The sequence below is a fragment of the Palaemon carinicauda genome, chromosome 35 (assembly GCF_036898095.1).
Source record: "Palaemon carinicauda isolate YSFRI2023 chromosome 35, ASM3689809v2, whole genome shotgun sequence".
In the NCBI taxonomy this organism is placed as follows: domain Eukaryota; kingdom Metazoa; phylum Arthropoda; class Malacostraca; order Decapoda; family Palaemonidae; genus Palaemon; species Palaemon carinicauda.
Window position 1 is genome coordinate 76,147,940 of NC_090759.1, and position 21,690 is coordinate 76,169,629.

The window sequence follows — 21,690 nt, forward strand, 5'->3', positions numbered from 1 at the left end:
CTCTTTCTGCAAAGTGAAACCGTGATACTTTCTCTCTCTATCGTAACGATAGAGCGCAAACTGCGTAGCATAAATAAACTAAACGTTAGTTCATCTTTGAAACAGTACGAAGACTATTCAAAGAAAATCTTTCATAAAATATCTACTAAAAAATATTCATTTAATAAGTTTTAAATCATTAGCTCTGTAAAAGTTATTTACGATTGAAAGGGCTCAACGTTGTTTAACTTCGGTTTCCAAGTTAGGACCGCCTACTCTCAGGAAGGTCGCATATAAACAAATCATTAAAATTAATTTATAACGTGATAAGATAATTGCTAAAAGCCTAAACACACTTCCGTACTAAGGGAAGGGTCGGCCATTTAAAAGTCAAGGAAAGTCCAAAAAACAATCCAAAGTCATCAAAAATTAAATCTATCCAAAAACGAGTTCAAGATTTAAGTTGAAGATAAAACACCTGTACTGCGAAAGCTCAAACCAAAATGAAGTACTTCACCAAATATGTTGAGAAAACTCCAGGTTCTACAGCGAGTAATGATATGTCTTGTCGTCAATGTCGACAGAGAAGAATTGAAGGGTTTGTTTACATGCAAGAGTGGTATTTGGCCGATAGTTGGCGCTGGTGGTCACACCCGCAACCTTCATAGCGATCGCTCGCGAGTTTTTGAGTGTGTTTTCTGTCGAGCCGCTGAGTAGCAGCTATTATATATTCACCGGCTAAGTTAAATATTTAAAAAGCCATCAGTGGAGGTTCATGTATACAATTAAAGAGCCAGTGAATAAAGCCTTTCAATCAATAATTACTAAAAAAGGACTAATTCCTGTTTTTTTTATTTTCACACAACAGATTAACACTTTAAAAAATCAATTTCAGGATACTTTTGGAGGGACTACGAATCACCCGCTGTGAGGTTACAAGCAAGTTGACCTACTTAGCAGGCAACCGATAATATTATTCACAATAGTATGCTGATCATTATCAAAGATAAAGAAAACCTATCAACAAAATATTTTGATGAACACCTGTAAAATATTAATTACTTGGAAATCAGTGATGCTACAATTAATAAATTGGTTATCAATGATGACACAGAGTAATCATAGCCTTTATATTATTTTGTAGCAAAAATTCTATGTGACAAGACTGTATATTTAAAATATACAGTATAATGATATGAACCAACTTTCAATCCAAAATCATTCCTTTTTCCTAAATTATTTTTGTTTGTTTTAATCTAAAATCCACGATGAATGCTTCATACAGGATTTGTTTTTTGCAAGATTACTATAGTCTGATATTTTTACTACAATATTACAGCACAAAACCAACCTATATTTTTAGTATCCTGACACTTCAGCCATGCCAAAGAAATTAATAACTCACAATCACATAAATACTCTAGTATACTTACATTCACAGCAGCAAACACAATGAGATGTAAGTTATTCAATATATTTTGCATATAATGAAGAAGCCTATATGGTACATTATGCATTTTAAAAAAAAAACATTGGAAGTCTTAATTTAATCCAAAGGAGTAATAAAAATGAAACATACAGTAGTAATAAACAGATTTTTTTTAAAACCTTAAAAAAAATGGCACAAAACAGATGAATCTTAGAAAAGAGAAAAAATGGTAAATCTGAACCAATATCTATGCATGCTTAAGTGAATACAAATTAATATTGAATGTAGGTATAAAACTCCCCTAAGTCCAGATGATTAAATACAAAAGCACTAGCAAAATCATAAGACCAAATGCAACTGTATTTTTAGAAGTAACATGTAATATGATACATGACATATCGCTACCTCATTGCAAGAGGGTCGTAACTCCAAATTCCTGATTTTTCAGGAGACGCATTTGAAAGTTGCTAAGTCCTATGAATTTGATCATGTTTCACAATCTTCTTAGTTCCATCTCTCGGCCGCTAATTCACCTAGATTTACGAGTCTTTTACCAAAAGATGCAGAATCAATTCGGCAATCTTGTACACCATATAACTCAAAACTAGCAAATTTAGAGTTACGACCCTCTTGCAATGAGGTAGCGATATGCACTGTATTTTTCAAATATAATTCTAAACAATCATCATGTTACACAAGATATAACTCAAGCATAGTAAATGAAAAATGATATAATTAAATAAAAGAATTCACCATGGAATCAGCTAGAGTAAAAATTTTAAAACTGTAGGATACAGAAAATAAGACATGACCAAAAACATGGAAACTTTAAAGTTCCTCTAATAAACAAAACAAAAAACAAAAACAAAAACAATCACCCTTCAACAGAATCTACTTCTAATCTACAACATGATGATTTAACTCGAAGCACATTAAGCACCAGATTTTGAAGAAGTACAAAAATCACAATAGACAATGTGACCAAATCAATAATGTAATCATCCTATTAACCCTTTTACCCCCAGGCTCTTTGGAAATTTCCAATCCTTAACCCCCAAGGGGTTATTTTTTCCCCAGCACATTTTGCAGTATATTTTTTTTAAATTGCTCTAACAGCCTTAATTTTTGTCATAGAGAGGTCAGGTTGGTCTCATTCTCTTGGAAAATGCCTGAATTATTTCAAATAATTATAAAAAATACGAAAAAAAAAAAATATTTTATAGCATTTTTTTGCAAGGACGTACCGGTACGTCCATGGGGGTAAAGGGATGAGTTTTGTGAAACGTACCAGTACGTCCTTTGGGGGTAAAAGGGTTAAGAAAGCAAGCATATCTCCAAATTCTTTTAATCTGTATCGTAATATTTAAGACTAAATGAAGTTCAAACCTGCATGATAGAGTATTTTAATGTTTTAGTTTATTATACGTAAAAATTAGGGTTTCTACAAATGACAAAAAAAAAAAAATCTAGAAATCCTCAGTGAAAATAAAAATGAATGCCCTGTAGTATTTGAGCTGCCTAGCTCATCCTAGCGTATTTAAGTACTTGTCATAATTAAATACAGTACTTGAATATGGAGGTCATATTAAACCCTCAAGGACTGCCAAGGAGGATCATATTGAAAGTAAAATCCTATACACTGAAAAGGTAAATGCTACATGGCAGCTTTGCCTTTTGGATTCACTAGCTTAACCCTTTTACCCCCAGGCTATTTGGAAATTTCCAACCCTTAACCCCCAGGGGGTTATTTTTTCCCCAGCACATTTTGCAGTATATTTTTTTTAAATTGCTCTAAAAGCCTTAATTTTTGTCATAGAGAGGTCAGGTTGGTCTCATTCTCTTGGAAAATGCCTGAATTTTCTCAAAAAATTATCAAAATTATGAAAAAAAAATGTTTATAGTATTTTTTTGCAAGGACGTACCGGTACGTCCATGGGGGTAAAGGGATGAGTTTTGTGAAACGTACCAGTACGTCCTTTGGGGGTAAAAGGGTTAAGGAACAAGAAAATTCATTGAAACTCTAGATAGACCAATGTATAATTAACTAAGTAGTGTTGGCACATGGGTTCCCTTATTTATGGTAAAAAAGTCATGAATACATGGTTAAATAAATTCAGATGATTAATACAAAAAAAAAAAATTGAAAATACTTAACAGCTTACAATAAAGTAATGACTGTATATTTCTAAATACTTCCTTGGGGAATTTTTCAAAATTATAAATACTGTAATATTTTTTTTAAATAACACTAAAAAGGCTTCTTAATCTTACACTGGAGAAAATAACTTGCCAACAGTTTTTTATCAGTCTTCTAATTCAATTTTCTCTCCTAAATGGCAACTTTAAAATAGCAGATTTGAATTAACATGATGACAATGGTGTGACACAAAGCTGGAGCTGGCACACTGAACTTCAGAGACAACAACACCACATTATACAAATATTTTCTAATCATAAGGGGATACATATTGTTTATCATTAACACCATTAAATAGTTATAATAGACCACTAAGATTAATGCGTACTATACTGCTGAAGATCAAAAGCTAAGTCAATTGGGAGTCAGTCTTACAGGAATTTGAGCAACTCCTTATTTCTCATCTCCAATGAACCTTATGTAATGACTTCCTTCCAACTGTTATCCCTACATTAAGGGGCTGGTTGCCTGATGCACACTCTCCAAAGCCTTCTATCAAAGGCATCCTCTTCTCTTCATATTATTCTTCACCTTAGTCTCGCCATGTGAAGGATGATATGGTGAGAAGAGGTTTGATGGAAGATCCCTTTGATAGAAAGCATTGGAGAGGATGCATAAGGCAGCCGACCCCTTAGTGCAAGGGATAATGGTGAGAAAGAAGTCATAACATATGACTCCCGATATTAAAACATTACAATACTTTCCATATTAGATCCCCTTATCAAACATTGTAAGTACCATTTAAGTTATTTCTATTATGCATATTTGAATGTATTAATAACATCCAGATTACAAAATATTTATTGGTTATACATGACATCAAGATCTATGCTGACTTTGAGTATTCTAAATGTTGGATCAAATACTAGATCCATTTGACAACAGTTTCCATGTAACTAGCAAGCCTGCTTCTTTAAAATCTTTGGACAGCTTAATTTCTGGTGCTACTACTACTACTATTACCATCACCATTACCACTACTTTTAATAAAACTACAACTAATGCAACTATAGCTACATCCCTTGACATATATCACTTGAGCTCTAAACTTTTAAAGGACATCTTTCCCTTACAGATAGAAATTGCTATGCTTTTGTAGTAAAAACAAAATAAAATTTATGAAAGCCGTCGCTGTAACAACAGGAAGTTTTCAAATGGTTTAACACAAAGGGAGTATAATTGGTTCCTAATTTTGTGCGTGAGGTATCTTTGTTTAAACCAGAAGTTTTCCACAGCAAAAATTTTTTTTCATAAATCCAAAATCTTACAATAAAAGATTAATAAACTATTGGCTGTACCAAAATAGATCCATTGCTATAGAAGATATATAAACTAAACAACCTAGATCCATAATGACTGCCCGTTCTACTAATTGTACGTTGTGTACCTTGTCATTACTCTTCGGAACAGAATAGCAAAATACTGTACTGCCCAGTTCAAAAACTTCAGAATGAAGCTTTGTATTTGTGCTGCTTTGAGATAAATTCATTATTTTTTTATAAATTTATTTAATTTATATACAAATCCTGCAATTATCAACTGCAAGATAAACTATGTTTACACTTCTTAACTATTCTGGGTAGTGTAAACAAGTTCCCAAACAAATAAACATGTGATGTTAAATACGTTAATATGGAATTCAAAATAATTGTACACTGAAATCATGGTTATGTATTGGAAAAATAATGCCATTCAACAAATTAAAACTGATATCTTATTCAAATCTAATATCTAAAATTAATATTGCTAGCACATTCAATTAATGCATAAGTCTTAATGCTATTTTTCTACAGTCAAAAGTAATAAAAAATAAGTTACTTCAGCTTGTATTAGTTTCTCCTATCTACCACTAAATTTAAGAATTGAGATATAATTGATGAGAATTTCCATAAAATACTTGCATATATATCTGGCGTGTTTATAATATTGTGATTTACCTAGCAAACGATATGTTAAATCCAACTCGGTCAATTTAAGGGCACTAAACTTTTCTCGACTCGCTTTCAAGTTACATTCTAACGTTTCCACACCACAAGCAAAAAAACACTGGATATACTCTGTTCCTCGTTCATCTCGCTTCTGGCAGTGAATATTGTGACGAAATTATAAAACTCTTGAGGATAAATACTACCTTAATAGAGGTACAGGTCAGTCTTAAATGCAAGCTTCAGTGAAATTACCATCAAAGCAGCAACAAGTGCTCTACCTTCTTAAAATTGTTCAATAGTTCCCTTGGATTTAAAGTAAATCCATAGAGGCTGCTCCTTGTTAATCTCCAAACACCTAAGTGTTTTGGCTACTAAAGCCCTGTCCACACGATCGAGCATGCCCGACAGGCAAACAACGATACCAGACCACAATCGTTAGTAAGGAAGAGGGTTAATGACGTCAGAAGTGGGAAAACCACAGACAGGGATCTGGCATCATACAGTGTTGCCAGATCCCTGCCTTTAGTTTTCCTGCTTCTGACGGCATCAACCCTCATTTTCACTGACTATTGTGGCCTGTTATCACTGTTTGCCCGTTGGGCATGCTCGATCGTGCGGACAGGGCTTAACACAATTCACCAATCAACATCACAGATTTCAAACGACAGGTTTCTAGAACTTGAGATGCATGATGCCCCTAATTTCTTGTAAATTCCATACAATACAGCACTTTTCTTAACAGTTCTCAGCAAAACCAACATTCAAAGATTCATCAAATTGAGATACTTTACATGTGGCTATTCTAAGCATCAATGATAAAGAACAAACACAGTGAGTCAGTACAACATGCACCTTCCTCGAAGTGAAGTACAGCGTAGAAAATACAGAATGAGAACATTACCTCTTTTCCTTAACAAGAATAAAAACACATTTCATTAATGCCTAGTTATTGCTTTTACCTCCTAAAAGGATAAAATTTGAGCCTGATCGATATTGTCTTAAATTCATTTAGTACTATTGATAAGAAGACATTCTTAAATAGGGAACCAAAGCAAGAACATAAGGTCTTTCCATTTCAAGCCTGTATAATACACAGACTACCTTTTCTTAAAAAGGCATCATGCCAATCAATTCTAAAGTCTGACTATAGTAACTGATGTTTTAGGCTTGCAACCCTGAAATCAGTGCCAAGAATCTGAGTTTAGTGATCATTCGCTCTTTTGCGACGCTTGCTCAACAATGTGTTGTTAGCGTTGTCGAGGGTTTTTATCTGCAGTGTATCGTAATCCACGCGCATTGTAGCCAGAGAACGGGTCATTTCATCCTGAACCTCTTGCCACAGGTCACCTTCTTCGCGTAAGATTCTTGAGGTGTGGAGAGGAGTCTGTGGCACCTCAGTATATTGCTTGAAAATAGAATGGAAAGGACATATTTGTACACCTCTCAAAATAAAATGTCATCTTAAAAACTAGTGTTTGTTAAATATTTGACAAAGGTACTGTAGAAGCATTCGAGAGATTCATACTGACGGGACAAAATCAGAGGATCCAAATGAACAATTCTGTAGCAAGAACATGAAGCCTGTGTTTGAATACCAATTTCCATGCATATCTTCAATGATTAAAAAATTAGATAAAAATGCTAATTCATAATAAAATTTAATCTTATATTTACATAAAAGACTGGAACTAATAAAAGTATATTTTATATCCAGCAGAAACTTTTCAAATTTGAAATCCAGAAGATTCCGACATCAGACAAACTGGTCACTTGACGAACATTTTCAACGGATATCAATATCAGTTGTCTTGATTCAAACCTTTTCAAACAAACCAATTACCTACATTTAACTCTTTTTGCATGCCGAGGCATATAGATTATAGAACACTTTAGACCATGATAAATTACATAAAGTAAAAGAATACGAGTCAATCTGTAACGTTATTGGACTGCAGGGCAAACCCAACCATGCCAGCTAATAACTTCCCTTAATTTCTAAGAATGAATGGTTGATGAGTAAAGAAACCAATAGAGTAGGATGGACAGAAATGCCAAATTAATAATGCCTCTCTTTCCCTTCTCTTTTGTATCACATAACACCTTTGACTATATTTTTACTGTGTAGTTTTGTATAATCTTAAATCCAGAAATTCACTAAAAGTGCAACAAAGTCTGTATAAATGCTCATTAGCTTAAGAAGACCAGGAGTTCAGGTAGAAGGAAATAAAGTGAAATTGATTTAGGTGTTTGCAGTTGAGGCCCAATATTCTAGTTGAGTGTGACCCAAGACAGCCAATTAAAAATGATTAGCAGTAAACAATGCAGCCTGTGGCGTGAAAGATGCCAAAAATTATGCAAGGAACCCTTGTAACCATCTAAATTATAATGCACAAATAAAGGATCACAGTAGATTCACCATAAATATAAAAATATCCAAGAGAAATTAGTATTTTTAAAACCTTATCAACAGTTAGTTACTATGCAGGCCTATACTTAGTAGTTTGGAAAATATATCCAATTATTAGATGGAATTTGTGTAGGATCTTAAGTATTATTTGGGTCATATGGTCTTGTGCGTTGGCTAGGAAGGACATTCTGCACTGAGGCATAACTGGAGGAAAGCTCTGCATTTAACTTAGGTAGTAATAGTTAAAGGAAGTCAGACAGCAAGATGGAAGAAAGGAAGTGAAAATGTGGATAAAAGTAATCTAATAATCTTATTCCGGCTGTCACTAGATTGCGGAATGATCTTCCTGATCTGAGGGTTGAATCCGTAGAACACCAAAAGTTCCTACTTGTTGAAAATGCTTTTCTGTTGAACAGGCTAACATATGTCTTATTCCCTAATTCATACTGTATATGATTGAGTTATTTTAATGTTATAAAGCTTACTATGTTTCATATGTTTTCATTATTTCTTATATACTGTACAGTCTATTTTATATTTCTCAATTTCCTTTCCCTTTTGGAGACCCTGGTCTTGTAACATCCTGCTTTTCTAAATAGAGTTGTGTTTTTGCTAGTAATAACCATAAAATTAATAAATTATAATAATTTCACTGATTCATACAAACTCTACTGTATGTTTTTGTCAGGGTCAGACCCACAACTATTCCAATAACTATGATTAATAAAAAGTTTACTCATACAACCAAGTTAGCATTCTGCTTCTCATAGGGCTGGCCCAAAGGAATTGTTTTCATAATTGCATTAGATCTTATTTTTTGATATTTGCTATCCATTTTTTAGCGCTACATGATATCTTTCAAGGACAGCAACATTACGACATTTAATAAATGTCTTGATACACGAATCTTCTTACATCAAGAATAGCAAAAAGTTGACGAACCTGGTATCATTTACACTTGCGGTTAGCCAAATGAATTTCTGTAAAATTAGGGTTTGTAAAAAATGAAAAAAAAAATAGTTTTCTTTTTTGTAAAGGACAACTCAGTTTGCAATAAAGGTGACCAAAGTCTACATTGCCTCTTGATCTCAATTTCCGCCAAGATTGATGGCTTTTCTGCTCAAACGTGCAGATTAAATTCATTCTTCATGCGAAAGGCGGACTTCAGATCATGAACATACTTATTAGTCCCAATATGTTAAAATCAAGTGAATACCCAGCCACGACACGTACAAAATTATGGTGCGTTTTTACTGCTACACAAGTGATTTATTACAAAATATTCTGATATAAAAAACAAATTCTACAGTCCCAATACTTTTCTAATTACTTTCTAAAAACGAGTGATCTATCTACACTTCCTGAACAAAATAAAGAAAATAAAACTACTGGAATAAAATTTGCATATCCACTTACCACAATCCATTTATTTTTCATCACATCAAAAATCGTCAGCCTTTCCTCAGGGTCAGTACGAAGCATTCCCTTAATTAGTTCCTTGGCATCTTGACTTACATTTGCCCATTCCGGATTAGGGAAGGTATACTGACCCGTTCGAATACGTTTCTTCATCCCTGGGGATATTGCATGCCCGTGGTTGCTGTAGAACGGCGGAAAACCACATAATCTGCGCGCAGGAATTAATAATTAGAAACATTAAAACAAGAAACAATATGAGACATTGCTAAGATTTGCTATAGTCAATTCATTTTAGTGAGGCAGATTTGCTGTAGAACGGCGGGAAACCACATAATCTGCGCGCGGGAAATAATAATTAGAAACATTAAAACAAGAAACTGTATGAGACATTGCTAAGATATACTATAGTCAATTCATTTTAGTGAGGCAGGTTTGCTGTAGAATGGCGGGAAACCACATAATCTGCGCAGGAATTAATAATTAGAAACATCAAAACAAGAAACTATATGAGACATTGCTAAGATGTACTATAGTCAATTCATTTTAGTAAGGCAGATTTGCTGTAGAACGGCGGAAAACCACATAATCTGCGCAGGAATTAATAATTATGAACATTAAAATGTTATTTTGATAATAAAATAAATTTTTGAATATACTTACCCGGTGATTATAATAGCTGCAACTCTGTTGCTTGACAGAAAACTCTACGGAAAAAATTCGCCACCGATCGCTACACAGGTAGGGGGTGTACTTCAACAGCGCCATCTGTCGTCCAGATACCCAGTACTCATTGTAAACAAAGAACTCAATTTTCTCCTCGGTCCACTGCGTCTCTATTGGGGAGGAAGGGAGGGTCCTTTAATTTATAATCACCGGGTAAGTATATTCAAAAATTTATTTTATTATCAAAATAACATTTTTCAATATTTAACTTAGCCGGTGATTATAATAGCTGATTCACACCCAGGGGGGTGGGTAGAGACCAGCAAAATATGTTTACATCATATGAGCTAAGAATTTTTATTTCATTTTAGAAGTTATCAAAATAACAAAAACAAAATGAATAGGTACCTGGTAAGGAATTCGACTTGAACAATTACTCTGCCTTTTTAAGTACGTCTTCCTTACGGAGCCTCGCGATCCTCTCAGGATGCTGAGCGACCCCTAGGATCTGAAGTATGAAGGGTTGCAACCCATACAACAGGACCTCATCAAAACCTCTAATCTAGGCGCTTCTCAAGAAAAGAATTTGACCACCCGCCAAATCAACCAGGATGCGAAAGGCTTCTTAGCCTTCCGGACAACCCAAAAACAACAATAAAAACATTTCAAGAGAAATATTAAAAAGGTTATGGAATTAGGGAATTGTAGTGGTTGAGCCCTCACCCACTACTGCACTCGCTGCTACGAATGGTCCCAGAGTGTAGCAGTCCTCGTAAAGAGACTGGACATCCTTAAGATAAAAAGACGCGAACACTGACTTGCTTCTCCAATAGGTTGCGTCCATTATACTTCGCAGAGATCTATTTTGTTTAAAGGCCACGGAAGTTGCGACAGCTCTAACTTCATGTGTCCTTACCTTCAGCAAAGCTTGGTCTTCCTCACTCAGATGTGAATGAGCTTCTCGTATTAACAGTCTGATAAAATAGGATAAAGCATTCTTTGACATAGGCAAAGATGGTTTCTTAACTGAACACCATAAAGCTTCTGACTGGCCTCGTAAAGGTTTAGTTCGTCTTAAATAGAACTTAAGAGCTCTCACAGGGCATAAGACTCTTTCTAGTTCATTTCCAACCATATTCGATAGGCTTGGAATATCGAATGATTTCGGCCAAGGACGAGAAGGTAGCTCGTTTTTGGCTAGAAAACCAAGTTGTAGAGAACATGTAGCCGTTTCAGATGAAAATCCGATGTTCCTGCTGAAGACGTGAATCTCACTGACTCTTTTAGCTGTGGCTAAGCATACCAGGAAAAGAGTCTTTAAGGTGAGATCTTTAAGGGAGGCTGATTGTAGCGGCTCGAACCTTTCTGACATGAGGAATCTTAGTACCACGTCTAAATTCCAACCAGGTGTAGCCAAACGACGCTCCTTCGTGGTCTCAAAAGACTTAAGGAGGTCCTGTAGATCTTTATTGTTGGAAAGATCTAAGCCTCTGTGACGGAAGACTGATGCCAACATGCTTCTGTAACCCTTGATAGTGGGAGCTGAAAGAGATCGTTCTTTCCTCAGGTAAAAAAGGAAGTCTGCTATTTGAGTTACAGAGGTACTGGTCGAGGATACAGATACTGACTTGCACCAGTTTCGGAAGACTTCCCACTTCGATTGGTAGACTCTAAGGGTGGATGTCCTCCTTGCTCTAGCAATCGCCCTGGCTGCCTCCTTCGAAAAGCCTCTAGCTCTCGAGAGTCTTTCGATAGTCTGAAGGCAGTCAGACAAAGAGCGTGGAGGCCTTGGTGTACCTTCTTTACGTGTGGCTGACGTAGAAGGTCCACCCTTAGAGGAAGAGTTCTGGGAACGTCCACTAGCCATCGAAGTACCTCGGTGAACCATTCTCTCGCGGGCCAGAGGGGAGCAACTAACGTCAACCTTGTCCCTTCGTGAGAGGTGAACTTCTGCAGTACCTTGTTGACAATCTTGAACGGAGGGAATGCATATAGGTCTAGATGTGACCAGTCTAGGAGAAAGGCATCTATATGAACTGCTGCTGGGTCCGGGATTGGTGAGCAATATATTGGGAGCCTCTTGGTCATCGAGGTTGCGAAGAGATCTATGGTTGGCTGGCCCCATGTGGCCCAAAGTCTCTTGCACACATCCTTGTGGAGGGTCCATTCTGTTGGAATGATTTGACCCTTCCGACTGAGACAATCTGCCATGACATTCAAGCTGCCTTGGATGAACCTCATTACTAGCGAAATGTTTTGACCTTTTGACCAGGTGAGGAGGTCCCTTGCTATCTCGTACAACGTCAAAGAGTGGGTCCCTCCTTGCTTGGAGATGTACGCCAAAGCCGTGGTGTTGTCCGAGTTCACCTCCACCACTTTGCCTTGAAGGAGAGACTTGAAGCTTTTCAAGGCCAGATGAACTGCCAGTAGCTCCTTGCAGTTGATATGCATTGTTCTTTGACTCGAGTTCCAAATTCCCGAGCATTCCCGACCATCTAATGTCGCGCCCCAGCCTATGTCCGATGCGTCCGAGAAGAGAACGTGGTTGGGAGTCTGAACAGCCAGGGGCAGACCCTCTCTGAGGCTGATACTGTCCTTCCACCATGTCAGGCAAGACTTCATCTTCTCGGAAATAGGGATCGAGACCGCTTCTAGCGTCTTGTCCTTTTTCCAGTAAAAAGCTAGGTGATATTGAAGAGGACGGAGGTGTAGTCTTCCTAACGACACGAACTGTTCCAGGGATGATAGGGTCCCTATCAGACTCATCCACTGCCTGACTGAACATCGTTCCTTCTTCAGCATGTTCTGGATGCATAACTGGGCTTGGCTTGTTCTGGGGGCCGACGGAAAAGCCCGAAAAGCTAGACTGTGAATCTCCATCCCTAAATACACAATAGTTTGGGATGGGACCACTTGAGACTTTTCCAAATTGACAAGGAGACCCAATTCCTTGGTCAGATCTAGAGTCCACTTTAGATCCTTCAGACAGCGACGACTGGAAGAAGCTCTTAGAAGCCAGTCGTCCAAATAGAGGGAGGCTCGGATGTCCGCCAAATGAAGGAATTTGGCTACATTCCTCATCAGCCTCGTAAACACAAGAGGAGCTGTGCTTAGGCCAAAGCACAGGGCTTGAAACTGGTAGACAACCTTCTCGTAAACAAATCTCAGAAAAGGTTGGGAGTCTGGGTGGATGGGGACGTGGAAGTATGCGTCCCTTAGGTCTAAAGAGACCATCCAGTCTTCCCTTCTGACCGCTGCTAGAACGGACTTTGTGGTCTCCATGGAGAACGTCTGCTTTGTGACAAAGACATTCAGCGCACTGACGTCTAGCACCGGCCTCCACCCTCCTGTCTTCTTTGGCACTAAGAAGAGACGGTTGTAGAAGCCCGGGGTTTGATGGTCCAGGACTTTGACTACCGCTCCCTTTTCTAGCAAGAGAGACACTTCTTGTTTCAATGCTCGTCTCTTGTCTTCCTCTCTGTACCTGGGAGAGAGATCGATGGGAGACGTTGCTAGAGGGGGTTTTCGTACAAACGGGATCTTGTACCCCTCTCTGAGCAACTTCACAGATTGTGCATCTGCGCCTCTCTTCTCCCAGGTCTGCCAGAAGTTCTTGAGTCTGGCTCCCACTGCTGTCTGAAGAAGCTGGCAGTCAGACTCTGCCCTTAAAGGACTTGGTTCCTTTATTCTTTCCTCGTCTCCCTTCGGCACGAGCACCTCCTCTGCTGGAGGCTCTGCCACGAAAGGGCGGAATAAATCGGGACGCTGGGGTGTCCATCCTTGGTCTAGCTGACAAGGTAGGCAAAGGGGTGGCTTTGCGAGCAGAGGACGCAACCAGATCATGAGTATCCTTCTGTATCAAAGAAGCAGCAATCTCCTTAATCAGGTCCTCTGGAAAGAGGCACTTGGACAGAGGAGCAAACAGAAGTTCGGATCTTTGGCAAGGTGTAACACCAGCTGACAGGAAAGAGCAAAGGTTCTCACGCTTCTTGAGGACTCCGGACACGAAAGATGCAGCCAGCTCATTAGATCCGTCACGTACGGCCTTGTCCATGCAGGACATGATGAGCAAGGAAGTCTCCTTCTCCGACGGAGAGATCTTTCTGCTTAGAGCTCCCAGACACCAGTCTAAAAAGTTGAAAACCTCGAAGGCTCTAAATATACCTTTCAAAAGGTGGTCCAGGTCCGAAGATGACCAACATATCTTTGAGCGTCTCATGGCTAGTCGGCGGGGAGAGTCTACAAGACTTGAGAAGTCGCCCTGGGCAGAGGCAGGAACTCCCAAGCCGAGAACTTCTCCCGTGGCATACCAGACGCTCGATCTAGAAGAGAGTCTAGCAGGGGGAAACGCAAAGGCTGTCTTCCCTAGACTCTTTTTGGACTGCATCCATTCTCCTATCACTCGTAAAGCTCTCTTGGACGAGCGTGCGAGGACGAGTCTAGTAAAGGTAGGCGTGGATGACGGCATACCTAAAACAAACTCTGACGGAGGAGAGCGCGGAGCCACAGACACAAACTGGTCCGGAAACATCTCTTTGAACAGTGCTAAAACCTTCCTAAAGTCCAAAGAGGGTTGCGTAGACTTCGGCTCGTCAAGATCTGAATGTGGTTCATCTACGTGTGCAGCACCATCATCATCAGAAAGTCCCTCATCCGAGTATTGAGGAGGAAGCGGCAATGGAGTAGGTAACGTCTGGTGAGCTGAGTCCGGTCGCACGGGTGCATGCGTGACTGAACCGGACGCAACGTCATGGAACTGTTGCCCAGTCTGTGAGCTGGCAACAACCATAGCAGCGCGGGGACGCACAGCGTCTACTCCAGACTGTCTAGTCTGATGTGGGTGAGCAGTGGCAACCACACTGGGTTGCGGAGGTTGACGCACCGCGTCAAAACAAAACAACTCTGACGGTTGTTGTACCTCACGAACGTCAACGGAAGGCTCCGTGCGTCGCTGAACGTCAACATGCGGCTGGCAGGGCACACTGGAACGCATGGGTGGCGGAACTCTCTCAACTGGAGTGCGCAAGAAGGTCGCCTCAGCGTCCACAGGACGCACAACCGAGTGTGTGGGTGGTTGTAGGCAAGAAGCTGTACTAGCAGGTGCAGCAGCAACCTTCTCCGCACGCAAGTCCTGCATCAGAGACGTTAATTGGGACTGCATATTTTGCAGCAAAGACCACTTAGGGTCTGCAGGAGCAGGTGCGGCGACAGACGGTGTAACTGTCTGAGGCGGTACCGCTTTGCCTCTCTTAGGAGGTGAGCAGTCATCGGAAGACTGCAGCGAGTCCGAACTGACCCAGTGGCTACAGCTGGGCCGTTGGACTTGCGCGGAAGGGACCGACTTGCGCTTCAATGGTCGTGAGACCTCGGTCCATTGTTTCTTGCGAGAAACACCTTCCGAAGACGAGGAATAAATGGGCTCTGAATTAGTAGGTCTTGCCGGTAGCACGACAGAGAGAAAATTGAGTTCTTTGTTTACAATGAGTACTGGGTATCTGGACGACAGATGGCGCTGTTGAAGTACACCCCCTACCTGTGTAGCGATCGCTGGCGAATTTTTTCCGTAGAGTTTTCTGTCGAGCAACAGAGTTGCAGCTATTATAATCACCGGCTAAGTTAAATATTGAAAAACAAGAAACTATATGAGACATTGCTAAGATATGCTATAGTCAATTCATTTTTGTGAGGCAGATTTGCACCGACTCGCAGGGGTGCCCTTTTAGCTCGGAAAAGTTTCCTGATCGTTGATTGGTTGGACAAGATAATTCTAACCAATCAGAGAGCAGGAAACTTTCCCGAGCTAAAAGGGCACCAGTGCGAATCAGTGCAAATGCGCCTAATTAAAAAAAATTTAGTATATATAGTATACTTTATATGGATGTACAGGTAGTGTATGTCCAAATATGATGACCTAACATTACTAACAGGCTTAAAATACTTTTAAAGATATTATGCAAGTGAATGAAAAACTTACAATATGTACATGATAACTCCTAGTGACCAAATATCACAGCTTTTGTCATACTTTTCAGGACCTAGCACCTCAGGAGCTGTAAAGAAGAAAAATGTTTATTGGTAATAGACAATACAGATGATGACTTATGTAAATAAAAAAAAAAAAAAAAACAATAAAAAAATCCTAAGCTACCCATGAAGCCATCTAAGAAACGTCAAATGATCTTGGGACAATTTTCAATACTGTAAATGTGAGTTACAAAGACTAAACAAATTATCATTTGAACTAAGACGAGGATTCGGGTAACAAACTTCTACCAAGGCTGAGCCTATAAACTCCCTTAAAGGACCTTCTTTCCAAGGTTATATTCCTTCCCCTCCTAAAACTTAAACTTATTACACATCACAAGGTCCATCTTTGGTATAGTTTAGTATATAAGCAACTTCTTGTGTATATTTATTTAAATATTAAAGCTGATAAACATATATATGAATAAAGAAACAATTGGAGAAAAGACAGAAAAATAAAAATACTACAAAAAAAAAATTCCCAAACAAAAATATAATCTTGTTTGGGGGTAACAATCTGGTACTGACACCAAACAAGAATAAAAAATAGTCTAGGCTAAGGAGCTACAGCTCTTGAAGGTTTATGTGTTGCTTATTCAGCAGAGGAAAGGGAATGAACATACAGTAAAGAAATGCCCCTCTTTACTTCGATTAGACATATGTCTGTTCTGAATTTACGTCGGTCGTTCGTAAATATTGAATATAAAAATAAATTCCGACTTATAGCGTTTCAAGTGTCTTTATGTCGGTCTAAGTGTCAAACCATTATGATAAAAAGTGGCACAAAGAAAAGTAAATTCAATTTATAAATTAGTACTGTAAATACATACAGTACATTCATAATGAAAATATTAGTAGTACAGTATACAGTACAAAGCATAGAGAAAATATTTAATCACCTCGTAAGTATGCAATTTTCAGTTTATATTATTTCTATCTTTATTCATTTATTCATTATGCTATATATTGTCTACATAAGTAGGTTGACACTTGAGGTCATTGCTCACCATAAAAAAAAAATTGCCAAGGCCAAAATTAATGAGCCTGAAACGATTTTGTCACGACTGGAATCATCGCGGGGTTAACTAAAAGTGCAACGTAACTTGCAATATTCACCATGTGTTAATTGCAATAAACAAACTCAATTGCAATGGGGATTAAAGCTGACTGGCAATTAAGAATTTATAATTATTTATATAAAGGAAAAGAGGTAACGTTTGATATCATATAAAGTAAACCAAACTGTACTGTATTATTATCATTATTATTATCAAAGCTACAACCCTAGCAGGAAACGCAGGATACTATAAGCCCATGGGCTCAAACTGGGAAAAATAGCCCAAACAGTTAAGGAAATAAGGAAATAAATAAACTACATGAGAAGTAATGAATAAGTATAAAATATCTTAAGATCGGTAACAACGTTAAAATAGGACTGTCATATATATAAACTATGTAGAGGTTATGTCAGCCTGTTCAACATAAAAGCATTTGTTGCAAGTTTGAACTTCTGAAGATTCACCGATTCAACTGCCTGATTAGGACGATCATTCCACAATCTGGTCACAGCTGGAATAAAAGTTCTAAAATACTGTATAGTATCGAGCCTTATGATTGAAAAGTCATGACTGTTAAAATTAACTGCATACCTAGTACTACATACAGGAAGGAACTGCACATAGAAGAGAAAATAACTAAGAGAGAGAGATGTATAGTACCTAAAAAGACAAATATTATGCAAGTTTAATGCAAAGCTCAGTTCACCAAAATTCGCATGTTTCAAAACTATTATCGGTGCTGTTTTGGTATGCAATCTCATTTACAGTGGGATCTCAGAAATCATTCTTTTGCGTTGGGATGTGATCTCAATATCTTAAAACACATAAAAAAAAAAAATAATAGAAAATCTATTAGTTCTTGCTTCGCCATGTGCTCCCTTCGTTCGCAAAAAAATAAAGACATCAAGCTATGTATGTATTGGCAAACTGTAATGTGTGTGTATGTGCACACGCGCGTGTGCGTGGGTGTGTGTGCGTAGCCTGGCCTTCATAATCCCATGCATGTTCAGTGTAAGACCAAGCATAAGTAACAAGAGTGTGAGCATCTGTACCGCATACTGAAATGCCTCCCCAAGCTGAGTTGGTTCTCGTTACCGCATAGTCTTTCTCACACATACACTTGAAGAGATCAATCGGAATATATGTGTATGCAGCTACCTTCAAAAATAATCTTCCTGGACTTCTCTGATAATGTCTCCCACTTCTTCTCCTACTAGTAGCAGCGTCTGAAGAACCTACAATGATAACGCAGAGGAGAAGGTGGAACTTGAAGTTTTACTTCTACGGGGTCATACAAGCTAATGCGATGCTTCCATGGGGGAAGAGGCCACAGGGGACTCTCTACAGCTGAAGAGGTAAAACTCTATGGATGGAGTAATAGTGACGTCCAAGGAATGCCAATACCTTTAAGTTCACGCTGATCTCAGCGTTGTAAGGCTACACTAGCAAGGATATGACAGCAAAGTTCTGTTACCCAAAAGGAACAAGAATGATGTGGATAACAGCAGGTTTGCAGAGATACCTGACACATACAGTAAACTCTTATATATAAAAAAAAACTACATATCCTTGTCTTCATCCTCTAATCTATCCCTAGAACACTAGGAATAGTCTCCATACATCCGTTTCTTCTAAAAGAGAAAGCAAAAAATAAAAACAGCCAAAATTAGAGTGACAGCAACTGCTCGTCTATATTGCTTGCATCTAAAATGAATAGCGAATGCACGGCTGACTGTCAGGAGGGCAGGACATACTCACATTCTGCCAGTAATTACTAGGACCTCATTGAAAGTTTAAAGGCCAATCCAGCTAAGCTTAAAATGATATTTTAATTATAAAATAAATTTTTGAATATACTTACCCGGTGAATATATAATAGCTGCAACTCTGTTGCTCGACAGACAAAAAACAGTAAAAACTCGCCAGCGATCGCTATACAGGTTGCGGGTGTGCCCACCAGCGCCAACTGTCGGCCAGATACCACTCTCTCGAAGTAAACAAAGACTCAATTTCTTCTCATCCCACTGCATCTCTATTGGGGAGGAAGGGAGGGTCGTTTAATTTATATATTCACCGGGTAAGTATATTCAAAAATTTATTTTATAATTAAAATATCATTTTTAAATATTTAACTTAGCCGGTGAATATATAATAGCTGATTCACACCCAGGGTGGTGGGTAGAGACCAGTTAAATATGTTTACATCGTATAAGCTAAGAGTTTTTTATTTCATTTTGACAGTTATCAATATAACAAAACCAAAATAAATAGGTACCTGGTAAGGAAGTCGACTTAGACGATTACTCTGCCTTGTAAGTACGTCTTCCTTACGGAGCCCCGCGAACCTCTTAGGATGCTGACAGACCCCCAGGAGCTGAAGTATCAAGGGCTGCAACCCATACAACAGGACCTCATCAAATCCCTAATCTGGGCGCTCTCAAGAAATGACTTTGACCACCCGCCAAATCAACCAGGATGCGAAAGGCTTCTTAGCCTTCCGGACAACCCATAAAAACATTAAAACATTTCAAGAGACAGATTAAAAGGATATGGAATTAGGGAATTGTAGTGGTTGAGCCCTCACCCACTACTGCACTCGCTGCTACGAATGGTCCCAGTGTGTAGCAGTTCTCGTAAAGAGACTGGACATCTTTTAAGTAACATGACGCGAACACTGACTTGCTTCTCCAATAGGTTGCGTCCATGATACTTTGCAGAGATCTATTTTGCTTAAAGGCCACGGAAGTTGCTACAGCTCTAACCTCGTGCGTCTTAACCTTAAGCAAAGATCGGTCTTCCTCACTCAAGTGTGAATGAGTTTCTCGTATTAACAATCTGATAAAACATGACAAAGCATTCTTTGACATAGGCAAGGATGGTTTCTTAACCGAAAACCATAACGCTTCAGATTGGCCTCGTAAAGGTTTAGTACGAGCTAAGTAGAACTTAAGAGCTCTAACAGGGCATAAGACTCTTTCTCGTTCATTGCCTACAATCTCCGATAAGCTGGGAATATCGAAAGATTTAGGCCAAGGACGAGAAGTTAGCTCATTTTTGGCTAGAAAACCAAGTTGCAGAGAACAAGTGGCTTTTTCTGACGAAAATCCGATGTTCTTGCTGAAGGCATGAATCTCACTGACTCTTTTAGCTGAGGCTAAGCATACCAGGAAAAGTCTTAAGAGTGAGATCTTTCAGGGAGGCTGACTGTAAAGGCTCAAACCTGTCTGACATGAGGAATCTTAGGACCACGTCTAAATTCCACCCAGGAGTAGCCAAACGACGCTCCTTAGTGGTCTCGAAAAACTTAAGGAGGTCTTGCAGATCTTTATTGTTGGAAAGATCTAAGCCTCTATGCCGGAAGACCGATGCCAACATGCTTCTGTAGCCCTTGATAGTGGGAGCTGAAAGGGATCGTCCTTTTCTCAGGTATAAGAGAAAAACAGCTATTTGGGCTACAGAGGTACTGGTCGAGGATACAGAAACTGACTTGCACCAGTCTCGGAAGACTTCCCACTTCGATTGGTAGACTCTAATGGTAGAAGCTCTCCTTGCTCTAGCAATCGCACTGGCTGCCTTCTTCGAAAAGCCTCTAGCTCTCGAGAGTCTTTCGATAGTCTGAAGGCAGTCAGACGAAGAGCGTGGAGGCTTTGGTGTACCTTCTTTACGTGTGGCTGACGTAGAAGGTCTACTCTTAGAGGAAGACTTCTGGGAACGTCTACTAACCATCGAAGTACCTCGGTGAACCATTCTCTCGCGGGCCAGAGGGGAGCAACTAACGTCAACCTTGTCCCTTCGTGAGAGGCGAACTTCTGCAGTACCTTGTTGACAATCTTGAATGGTGGGAATGCGTAAAGATCCAGATGTGACCAATCTAGGAGGAAGGCATCTATATGTATTGCTGCTGGGTCCGGGACTGGAGAACAATAGATTGGAAGCCTCTTGGTCAGCGAGGTTGCAAAGAGGATCTATGGTGGGTTGACCCCAAGTCGCCCAAAGTCTCTTGCACACATCCTTGTGGAGGGTCCATTCGATTGGAATTACTTGACCTTTCCGACTGAGACAATCTGCTAGGACGTTCAAGTCCCCCTGGATGAACCTCGTTACTAGGGAGATGCCTCGATCTTTTGACCAGATGAGCAGGTCCCTTGCGACCTCGTACAAAGTCAGTGAGTGGGTACCTCCCTGTTTGTAAATGTACGCCAAGGTCGTGGTGTTGTCTGAGTTTACCTCCACCACCTTGCCTCGAAGGAGATTCTCGAAGCTTATCAAGGCCAGATGAACCGCCAAAAGCTCCTTGCTGTTGATATGCATGCTCCTCTGACTCGAGTTCCACAGACCTGAGCATTCCCGACCGTCCAGCGTCGCGCCCCAGCCCAAGTCCGATGCGTCCGAGAAGAGAACATGGTTGGGTATCTGAACTGCCAGGGGAAGACCCTCTCGTAGGCTGATATTGTCCTTCCACCAAGTCAGACAAGACTTTATCTTTTCGGAAATCGGGATCGAGACCGCCTCTAGCGTCTTGTCCTTTTTCCAGTGAAAAGCCAGATGGAATTGAAGAGGACGGAGGTGTAGCCTTCCTAGCGAGA

General features: G+C 39.3%; 1 protein-coding gene across 2 annotated transcripts in view; it reads right to left on the reverse strand.

Annotated features, from left to right (window-relative positions):
* The window catches only part of LOC137627889 (MAP kinase-activated protein kinase 2-like), a 123,319-nt gene that overhangs the window by 72,447 nt on the left and 29,182 nt on the right, over positions 1-21,690 (reverse strand). Inside the window, exons 5-7 of one of the 2 annotated variants that reach the window (XM_068359326.1) lie at positions 15,997-16,072; positions 9,357-9,567; positions 6,091-6,938 (exon numbers count right to left, since the gene is read on the reverse strand). In XM_068359326.1, the coding sequence (XP_068215427.1) occupies positions 6,735-6,938; positions 9,357-9,567; positions 15,997-16,072 (491 nt within the window). In that variant the 3' untranslated portion in view covers positions 6,091-6,734. Of the gene's footprint in view, positions 1-6,090; positions 6,939-9,356; positions 9,568-15,996; positions 16,073-21,690 lie in introns of those variants that run through there. The other variant, XM_068359325.1, reaches the window with a different exon arrangement.